Genomic DNA, 11,464 nt, shown 5'->3' with positions numbered 1-11,464 from the left:
TTTAATAGAGAATAAATTAAAAATAAAAGATTTGGGTTGATCAATCGGATAAAAGTTTATAGAAATGGAGGATTTTGTATAATTGATAGAAATTTATACTTTTTAAAAATAGAATATTAATTAATAAAAAAATAGTAAATGATAAAGAAAAATGAAGTTTTTAGGATAACTTTAATGAAGAGTTATTCGATAATGGATGAAAAAACTGAAAAATTAATAATTAATGAGTGGTATGTGGTTATGAAATAGAAAAGAAATTGTTATAGATTTATAATATTTCAAACTGATTTTATTCAGTTTATATTTTAATTTATTGAATAGCTCTTCATATTATGTTATTATTTGTTATCATTAGTAGAGATATTTACTTATTGTTATTTTTATATTATTCTTTATTTGATTTTTTTGACATTTTTTTTATAGATTTTTTCATTCATTATACTAATAACTTAAAACTGAAATGTACAAGAGAGATTTTTTTTTGTTGATATTTTTTATTAAAGAATAGAAAATAGAGTTAATTCAAGCTATGATAAATTAAAAAGGAGAGATTTGAATAGATTAATAATATGGTCATATTTAATATTTGTATCCTAGGGCAGTTGGGTGAAAAGAAACGCTAGTACTAGACAAAAGAGTTTTGAGTTAGGTTTTTAAATTAACAGAAAAGCCCTAAGCAGCCATCCTCCGTTGATCACTCCCTCCGACCGCTGTTTTCAATGTTGCGTAGAAACGTCCGTTTGCGGAGAGAGTATCTGTATAGAAAAAGCTTAGAAGGAAATGAGCGCGCGCTTTATGAGAAGAAGCGCAAAATCAGAGAAGCTCTTCAAGGTTTTCATTCATCACTTTTGTTTACTCTTTTTTCATATTTCTTTTATTGATTTTTTTCTTGTTTTCTTTTGTAGAAGGTAAACCTATACCAACTGAGCTTAGAAACGAGGAGGCCGCACTTCGTCGTCAAATTGATCTGGAAGATGAAAACACAGCTGGTATTGAATTGAATTTCTCTGTTTTTTGTCTTTCAGTATTTAATACTTTGTGCTCTATTGAGTTCAGTTCCAACAACGCACATTGATGATGAGTATGCATTTGCTGCTGAGAAAGATCCTAAAATTATGCTCACCACATCAAGGGATCCAAGCGCTCCTCTTCAACAGTTTGTAAAGGTTTGTCATTGCTTTCAAATATTTTATTTATTGAATATCATTATCTTAAATTATCTTAAATTCTGTGTAGGAGTTGAGTACTGTCTTTCCCAATGCTCAAAGAATAAACCGTGGTGGTCAGGTTGGATTACTAATTTTGGAATATTTGTTTGTCCCATCTGGTCAATCTTATCTTTGTTTGGTTTTAGCATGAAAATATAGATATATAGTAATACTTTATGATTTTCATTTTCATTTCAGGTTATTTCAGAGATTATAGATGCTTGCAGGTCGCACGACTATACAGATGTAATCTTGGTTCATGAAAATCGTGGCGTGCCTGCTGGTTTAACCGTTTACCATCTACCATTTGGCCCAACTGCATGTTTTAGTGTAGTCAATGTGGTAAGCGTCGGTCTTAGTGTTAACAATATAATTTAGGAGACTATATGTTAATTTGTTGTTTCTTGAAGGTTACAAGACATGAAATTAAACAAAAAAAAGCTATTGGAACCATGCCCGAGGCTTATCCACATATTATACTTAATAATTTCTCAACTAAGGTATTATTCATATTCATAATTTAGTATCTATGTATATACTGGTTCATTTCTTATTCAAATATAATATGGAAAGATTGTGGTTCAAAAGCTTTTTTTGAATATTTCTAAACAAGTAGCATATATGTAAAATTGTCCGATATAGGTTTCCCTAAAACATTGCGAACACTTTACAATACTGTTTTTGTACCAAGGGCTGACTGCTAATAACATTTCTTTTGGTCTGGAAACAGTTAGGCGAGAGAACTTCCAATATTCTAAAGCATCTGTTTCCAGTGCCAAAACCTGAGGCAAAACGTATTGTCTCTTTTTCCAACAATTCGGACTATATCGAGTTCAGGTTGGTTACATTTATCTGTGTTTATGCATTAAGCCTTCTTTACGGCTACATTTACTGCTTCCTTGTCATTTAAAATACCTTGTCTGCTGCCATACAGGCATCATATATATCAAAAACGTGCGGATCCTAACTCCATAGAATTGAAGGAAATTGGTCCACGGTTTAATTTGCGACTATATCAGGTTTGTGTTACGATTAACACTAAATTGCTTTGATACAATTCGATATGAAGTTCAATATGCACATGAAATCAACATGATACGATTAGCGCTGCATAAAGAGAATAACATCAGTAAACATCTTGAATATAACAATAAACAAATGCCTTACCCATAACAGCAATAAAACATAATAAACAAATGCCTTACCCATAACAGCAATAACATTCTAAAGTTAGTAACAACAACAACTTGGTAAGATAATTTACAAACTCAAATACAATATGAAATCAGTAGAAAGCAATGCAACCAAAGTCGTATTCAAACCGACTACGTAATGGGATCAAATTCAGAATATCAACGTCTCTATAATATTTACAACACTTTCTGATACAAAAGCAATCAACACAAACCAATGATCAAATATTCAGTGAAATAACAAAGTTAGTCTCAAAATCACAACATAACAAGCATTCGAAATCGAGATTTTTACTACTGTTGTTTGTTGTTGTTGGATTATCTAACATGTTTCCACTTAAGTGTGTTTTGTTCAGAAGTTTATTGAAATTGTCATACGTTCCTATTTTTGCATTTACTAGTTTACATTAAACTCCAATCTTATTCCTAAGATCCTTCATGTTTCTGAAACCTTTTGCAGATAAAATTGGGAACAGTGGATCATGATGAAGGTCAAACAGAATGGGTCTTCAGACCATACATGAACACTACCAAGAGGCGCGAGTTTCTCTGAAAATTTTGGATGAAATTTAATTTTATGAATTTACTTTTTTATTCATCTATCCATTTTATTTTTTCACAGATTATTTTATGTTTTTAAAAAAATTATTAACGATCTTTCAATATACTTTTTGTTTGTTATTGTTTCAAATAAGTATTATTAGTTTCGTAATATATATTTTAGGTAAAATGAGGTGTCATCACATTTTGTCATATACATACACGATAGCTGGGGCATTATGTAGGGTCATGGAAATGAATTTATATGAAAAATATCATATATTGATGTTTATTTTGTGATTTTATTTCTTTTCTTTCAAATTTAGTATGTTCATATGGATTAAAATGTAAGAAGTTTTAAATTTTTTATCATTGAATAAGCACTTTTTGTTTTATTTAAACAATTTACTAATGTGTTATGGTGTTTAGGTAAATAATGTTTTTGGTGGAAAGAAAATTTAGGATTTATTTAAAATAAAAGAAAGAAAATATTGTCAATACATAAACTTGTTAGAAATAAAGTTGGCTAGGTATCCAGCATGATCCAAGAGGTTGGCAAGAAGATTTGAACTGGATAGTCGCAAACAATAAAGGGAAAAGCTCGAAGGTGAATCTTGGAAATCGGAATGCAATGTGCTTTGGAAATGATATTACTTATTTCCATTTTGGTGGTGTCTCTCATATTTTTTTTTAAGGGTAATGCTAACTTATGTCCCAAGGGTTGGGGCACAAGAGATGAATATAGAAATAAATTCTTGGAAAATGTGTATTGAATTTATTAGAACTTATTATTAATAATTTTATTTATTTTTCTAAAACAAATTTTCTATTTGTGGGTTTCTTAACATGTGTCATTGAGGCACAAGTTAGCATTATCCTTTTTTTAAATCCAAAAATGTTCTCAGGTGTTTTTGGAGAAGTATATTCAGAAATACATTTTTGTTGAATATATTTATGAGTTTGATATTTTTAAAGATACATCTCTAAAAATACTCTTTGAAAAAGTTGATGTAACACCCCACCTTGCATAAGTTTTTTCTTCATTCTAATAGAAGAAACCATAGCAAAATCCTTAAAAAAAATCATCTCACTCCCAATCAACTTTTTAACATAAAAACATCATTCTTGTATTTGATCACTTCAAAGGGAGTAAAATATCATTCTTGTATTTCATCACTTCAAAGGGAGCAAAATAACCGGAAATTGCAGGTAAATATCATTCATTTCACCCCTCATTCCTTACATTAATCTTAGTTTTCTAATGAAAAAAGAACGTTGAGTTCGGAGATGCATTTCCGGACAAAGTTAGGTGAGTTCTGGATGTGCATCTCCGGATTGTCCTAATAGTTTGGAATGTAGCTTCGCTTTCCTATTATTGGTGGTAATAGATATGGTGCATCCGGATATATTTTCCAAAGCTATTATGTGTGTGGATGTTAAGCCGACCGAAATAAAGCACGACGTTAAATCAGATGAAGCGAATGAAGATGATAAATCAGATACTCGACCGATTGGTGTAGAAGTATATGTTTGTGCACAATTTACTAATAAAGAAACGTTTTTTGTTCGTGAACATATGCTACAATGGGTTCATAAGAAGGCTCAAAAATTGGGGTTTGACATTGTAATAGGAAGGTCCGATAATGGTTCAAATAGAAGACAAGTATTTGTAATAATGATTTGCGAAAGAAGTGGCATGTAACAACCGAAGATTAGGAAGTTGAAACGAGATGGCACTGGATCGAGGAAATGTGAGTGCCCGTTTAAATTGCGCGGATATCATATAAAGGATGAGACATGAAAATTTAATGTGATTTTTGGTATACATAATTATGCCTTGACTGACAAGCTAGCCGGTCATCCCATTACATATTGCCTTGTGCCGGAGGAAAGGGAACTTGTTTTGGACATGACATTAAACATGGTGACTTTGAAAAACACACTCGCGACTTTGGAGCGCGAAAAACCTCTAAATGTTTCAACTATCAAGCAAATATACAATGTACGTGTTCGAGACAATAATGCAGTAAGAGGACCAAGATCTGAGATGCAACAACTGTTAAAGCTTTTGGAAGATGAAGACTATGTGCCGAGGTACAAAGTATGTGAGGATAAAGTCATTGTTCGAGATATATTTTAGAGTCATCCGAATTCCGTGAAGATGTTCAACACCTTTCCATCTATGAAGATAATTGACTCAATATACAAAATAAACAAGTATGGGTTTCCACTCTTGGAAATTGTTGGCGTTACTTATATGGAGATGACTTATTTAGTCGGTTTTACATTTTTGGAACCCGAGAAAAGATGACAACGTTACATGGGCTTTGAAAATGTGCAAGATTATGTTGAAGAACCAAAAAACCATGCCATAACTCATAATTACCGATCGCGACATCGCACGGATGAATTCGATTACAACGGTTTTCGTATAACTCATTACTTTGCAAGTATCGCATAACCAAAAATGTGAGAAGTTGAGTAAAACCTGCGGTTGGCACAAAACAAGTCAAAGGTGAAGATGGTAAAATTGTTAAACCTGGAGTGGCGGTGGAAAAGATAATGGATGCATGGAATGGTATAAAAATTCTTCCACGAAAGAATTATATGTCGGATATGTTCTACATTTCAGGAATGTGTGTGCGATATATTCATATTTGTTAAAATATGTTGAGGGCTCGATTACAGATAAGGTTAAAAAGAAGATTGTTTGTGCATGGACCGATCATGTTCGACACTTTAACAATACAACAACCAATAAAGTTGAATTTGCACATGCTAGAGTGAAGAATTGGTTGGGAAATAGTAAAGGTGATTTTTGTCGAGATTGGGATATCGTGAACCAAATGCTCTGAAACTAACATAATGAGATACAAACATCTTTTGGTCGGAGCATTACTGTGTTAGAACACTGACTCAAAGACATTCACAGTTGGTTGGCAACGTATCTCGGGCGACATTGAATTTTATTTTCCATGAGTCTAAGCGAGCGGATAGTACAGGTACTGATAGCTCAAAGTGTGGATGTACACTTCGGAAGACTTTTGGTCTTCCATATGCTTGTTTAATTTTAAAGAATATGAAGCTTGAAAAACCAATATGTATGGACGAAGTTTGTAATCACTAGATAAGACTATGTTTTGATGATGACGGTATGACGGAGGATGATAAATCAAACATATCTATCATGATCGAGTGGAAAATGATCCAAGATAGATTCATGAAAGCTGATGACATCATGAAATTGCACATCAAAGAGCAACTTAGGAAGATTGCATATCCAAATACAACAAATTTGAAACTACTGTCGGAACTGATTAAAAGAAAAGGTTCCCCTAAAAAGGTAAAACCGACTCAGAGTGACAACTCCACGAGACGGTCTCTTTCTTATTTTGAGCATGTTGACTAACATTTTTTGGATTCTATGACTCTTAAATAAAAAAAAATTGTTTTCAAGGGTGCTCGCATTAGCAAACCATCTCCTATATCGCCTTTACCAAAAATCAAACATTGTGAGTGCAACTTTCTGTCAGATGTATTTTGTATGATGTCAAAACTAGGATACTTTAGCATTTATGTATATTGGACGGTATCCTCTGAGTCTCAATGTGCATTATTAGAAAGCATAAAAACATTTTGAAATGAGTTGGAAAAGGTTTTATGCATCAAAAACAAGTTTTTATGGGAAAAAACAATCTATGTGCCGACATATACATGCTTTAGGTCGACACATAGAAGAAAAAAATTCCTATGTATGGGCACATCTGATTTTCAGTCCGACTCATATACCCCATTTTTTAAAGCCTGTAGCCTTTGCTTGATGTGTCGACTGCATGTGTCGACTCATGACCTATACATGCCGACACATGCATCGAACAGGTCGACACATGACTTACATAGGTTGACACATGCCACATATTTTTCCAAAAATTCATAACTTTTTTAAATCTTTTGCATTCCTTTTGCCTCCAACATGCATGCATATAAATATTTTATACACATATCATTTCTAGTAAGGTTCTAGAGTAAACCTACACAAAATTGGGATTTCAAATAGGTCCCATCATCTTCAACCTACATTCTATGCATACACACAAACAAACTACACATAATCATTCTTTGTTTGGGTGCCATCTAGAATTAGAGTTGATAACGTCCAATTTAGGTTGTTGAATTGTAAATTGGGTTGAGATCTTTGAGGGTTTGAAATAAGAAAATCAAGGTGAGGTTTTACTTCAAGATCAATTTGGGATTTGAAGGTTTTGGACAAGATTATGCAATTTGGATCCGATCGAGTGAAGGCTTTGAAGAATAGAAGTTCTTACAAAGGAGTAGCGTGGGATGATGGATCATATTGGTAAATATTGGGTTACAACAATTCACAATTTGGATCCCATCGAGTGAAGGCTTTGAAGAACAAGAGTTTATTGCAATGGAGTAGCGTGAGATGAAGAAATTTTGCAGAGAGGATGTTTTAGGTTTGAAAGAAGAAAGTGTAAGAGTGTTGTGCGCATAGTGTGAAAATGGGAGTGAAATGAGTTTATATAAAAAAATTGCAATGATGACAAGATGGAAATACACAGTCATAGGGGGAAGCGTAAGAGTTTAACTTAATTCAAATAATAGTGAAACCCAATGTGTCACACTTTTATCACGCATGCTCAGAAAGTGGGACGTCTGTCACCACTTAGAACCACATGAAATCTAATGATATAACAACCATTTAATGCAACGACTTTTCAGAATCAGGAAGTCAAATCGATAAGATTGCTTCTGATCAGAGCCTTTCTGATTCATGAAAACTTCCTTACTTAAGAAAGCTCATGTTTCAGAGTCAACAATAAAACAATCTCAGAATCTAATCTAGAGTTCTGAAGACTTAAACATTCTAAAATACATATTTTCATAATGGACATAAATTCATAATTAAGTTTTTCAAAATGAACACAAATCTATCTTTAGCAAGGGGTTTTGTAAAGATATCATCCCATTGATGGTATGTATCAACAAATTTTAGATGAAAAATACCATTCTGAACATAGTCACGTAAAAAGTGATGTTTAATTTCAATATGCTTAGCCCTAGAATGCAACATAGGATTCTTAGATAAACAAATAGAAGAAGTATTATCATAGAGAATAGGAATATTACTCTCAGATATCTGATAATTTTCTAGTTGACTCTTCATCCAAAGTATTTAAATGTTGCATCCAGAAGTTGCAATATATTCAACTTCGATTGTTGAAAGCGCAATTGTTGACTGTCTCTTGCTGGACCATGAGACCAAGTTATCTCCCCAAAATTGGCAACTTCCAGAAGTACTTTTCCTTTCTATTATGTCTCCAACATAGTCAACATCACAATAGCCTACTAATTTATATTCGCTTGATTTTCTATAAAATAAACCAATACTAGTAGTACCTTTCAGATACATAAAGATTCTCTTAACAACGGTTAAGTGAGTTTCCCTAGGATCTAATTGGAAGTGAGCATATAAGCAGACACTGAATAAGATATCAGGTCTAGAAGTAGTTAGATACAAAAAAGATCCTATCATACCTCTGAAAAGCTTCTGATTTACCTTACCGCTTACCTCTTCTTTCTCTAGAATACATATAGGATGCATTTGAGTCTTAGCTTGCTTATATTCTGATAAGTTAAACTTCTTCAGATGTTACTTTGTATATTTTCTCTAATGAATGTACATTCATTTTGAGCGTTGATCAATCTGGCAACTGGGGCAAAGATTTTTGTATAGTTTATACCTTGTTGCTGACTATAACCTTGTACTACTAGTCGAACCTTGTTTCTGACAACCTCTCCTTTCTCATTTAGCTTAATTCTGAAGACCCATCTGGTTCCAATTACATGGAAACCCTTTGGTTTCTGAACAATATCCTAGACATCATTTCTAGTTAATTGATTCAGATCTTCTTGCATAGCCAGAATCCATTCATTATCCAAAAGAGCTTCATCAATAGATGTAGGTTCTATCAGAGATACCAGACCTAGAGGAGTCTCTTCAGAAGGTTTGAGTGAAGATCTTGTTTTGACTAGAGCCTTTTTATCTCTCAGAATCAGTTCTTCAGAGTGAGAGGTTCTTGATCTACTCTTCTTTTGATGAGTCGGATCAAAGATAGCTTCTGGTTGAATCGTTTCTTTAGATTCTTTAGCTTTTCCTTCTGAGTCTTTTTCTCTAGAGTCAATATCCTTGGATTATGAAAGATTGATCTTTAGATCTGCAAATTTCTCAACTAGCTTTGACTTTTCAGGGTCAATCTTATCATTGAATCTAACATGAATTGATTCCTCAACAATTCGTGTTTCTATATTAAAGATTATGTAACCTTTAGAGCATTCAGAATATCCTAAGAACAAACACTTTTATGATTTAGAATCAAACATGCCAAGATTCTCTTTAGTGTTCAACATAAAACATTCACATCCAAAAGGGTGAAAGTAAGAAATGTTAGGCTTTCTGTTCTTCCATAATTCATAAGGAGTCTTACCCAGAATAGGTTTGATAGAAATCCTGTTTTGAATATAACAAGTTGCGTTAACTTCTTCTTCCCACAAATGCTTAGCCATATCAGTTTCTTGGATCATGGTGCGAGCCATTTCTTGTAAAGTCCTATTCTTCCTTTCTGCAACTCCATTTTGATGTGGAGTTCTAGGATAGGAGAAATCATGGGAAATACCATTTGAATCAAAAAGATTTTCAAAATGTTCATTTTCAAATTCACCACCACAATCACTTCTGACTTTCACTATTTCGTAGTTCATTTCTGTTTGCACTAGTGAGCAGAAGGTAGAAAACACATAATGTGACTCATCCTTATGCTTCAAGAACTTTACCCATGTCCAACGACTATAGTCATAAACTATGACCAATCCATACTTCTTTCCATTGATATAGGCAATTTTCATTGGTCCAAACAAATTAATGTGCATAAGTTCTAACGGTCTAGAGGTAGAAACAACAGTTTTCACTTTAAAGGATGTTTTAGAAAACTTACTTTTCTGACATGCTTCACAAAGAGCATTTGAAGCGAACTTCAGGTAGGGTAGTGTCACATCTCAAAAAATTGATTCCTGAAAAAATAGTTCGAACATAGTCGCCACCGAACTTTATTTATTCCCATGAAGGAATAGGAAAATATCGATAAAACCTTTAAAAATAGAATAATGATCGTCGCAACCATATTCGAGTTCGGGAGTCAATTACGTAAGGGGAAGGTATTAACACCCCTCACGTCCATTGTACTCAACGGGAACCTTTTAGTTAAACTTGCGATTAGAATGTTAGTTAATGGTATTTGTGTGGATGGAAAATAAAGATGGATGGAAACCTCAGAAGGGATAAAATGGAGGTTTTTTATTAGTGTACTCGCCAAGATCTCGCAATCTCGTGCCTACGTATCCTTATAATGCAATAAGGAAATCAGAGCATTCGTAGTTTGGGGAACTACGATTTGTTGGTGTTTTTTAGTGAATAATTGTTTAGATGGTGTTCTAAAGGCTAAACATTGGTTTGTCTACTCTTGGCGGAGGCTTAAGCACTAGTTTCTTGTGCGCGTTAGAAAGGATTAAATAGTGTTCTTTCTGAAAAGGTTTTCGATCGCACGGGGGTGAGAAAAGAGGTTTGATTGGTTGAGTGTGTTTTAATGAACAAGTGCTTAGATCGCATTCTAACGGTTAAACATTGGCTTGCATGCTCGCGAGGAGACTTAAGCGCTAGTTTGTATATGCATTAGAAAGGATTAAACAATGTTCTTTCTGAAAAAAGTTAAATTGTTGGTCGCACGGGGCGAGAAATTAGGTTTAATGTGTTTCGTATTTTGAAGAAACGACAAAAAATTGAGCAGTATGGTGCACACCAATCATTCAATTATTCGAGGAATAATAAGGCAAACGCCTCATACACCCTTTTCGCTCAAATTACTATTGAAAATTGTTTGCGGAAATCGAATATTCGGGGTAGTGAGGCGAGTGCCTCCCATTTGCTTATTCGAGGAATAATGAGGTGTGCGCCACATATTCCTTTACCTAAGTTTACTTAGAGTGTTTTAACTAGAAGACGAAAACTTGAGCAATATGGCGAGCCCCAATCATTCAAATATTCGAGAGATAGTGAAGAGGACGCATTCCATTCTCCTTTTCATCCGAAGTTTTAAATAAAATAAAGTTCTTAGAAATTATATTAATTTGGAAAAAGACTTGAATTCTAATTTATAAAATTAATCGGGTTTAGATAGAAATAGATGGTATATCAATCATCTAATCAATTTAATTAAAATCGAGTAGGTCTCACTGTAAGAAAGCCCAAGTGTGAGCTATGTGAGGTTGATGGCGATGCTAAAAGCGATCATCTTACCAAGGTATTTGAAATCGGGCTCGACATTGAATCGAGAAATGTGTGATCTTAATGGTTTAACATGGTTTTAGAATCGATGAGATTGAAATGGTTTTGGAAATGATTGTGAAATTATGATAGTATGAGAAATCGATGAATTTTTAATTATT

At 33.4% G+C, this 11,464-nt stretch overlaps 1 protein-coding gene across 2 annotated transcripts; it reads left to right on the top strand.

Annotated features, from left to right (window-relative positions):
- The first annotated feature begins 607 nt into the window (after window positions 1-607).
- Window positions 608-3,233, top strand: LOC127135089 (uncharacterized). 2 transcript variants are annotated; one of them, XM_051061902.1, is made up of 9 exons: window positions 608-831; window positions 906-989; window positions 1,057-1,166; window positions 1,237-1,287; window positions 1,407-1,550; window positions 1,619-1,708; window positions 1,939-2,045; window positions 2,143-2,227; window positions 2,862-3,233. In XM_051061902.1, the coding sequence occupies exons 1-9, from the start codon at window positions 720-722 to the stop codon at window positions 2,952-2,954; spliced, it is 876 nt and encodes a 291-aa protein (XP_050917859.1). In that variant the 5' UTR covers window positions 608-719; the 3' UTR covers window positions 2,955-3,233. The 2 variants fall into 2 exon arrangements, with proteins under 2 accessions (XP_050917859.1, XP_050917860.1); XM_051061903.1 differs by lacking the exon at window positions 1,619-1,708.
- The last annotated feature ends 8,231 nt before the right edge of the window (window positions 3,234-11,464 follow it).

Source organism: Lathyrus oleraceus, chromosome 4 (genome assembly GCF_024323335.1).
Source record: "Lathyrus oleraceus cultivar Zhongwan6 chromosome 4, CAAS_Psat_ZW6_1.0, whole genome shotgun sequence".
Taxonomy (NCBI): Eukaryota; Viridiplantae; Streptophyta; class Magnoliopsida; order Fabales; family Fabaceae; genus Lathyrus; species Lathyrus oleraceus.
This window is presented reverse-complemented; position numbering and strand designations above follow the sequence as displayed.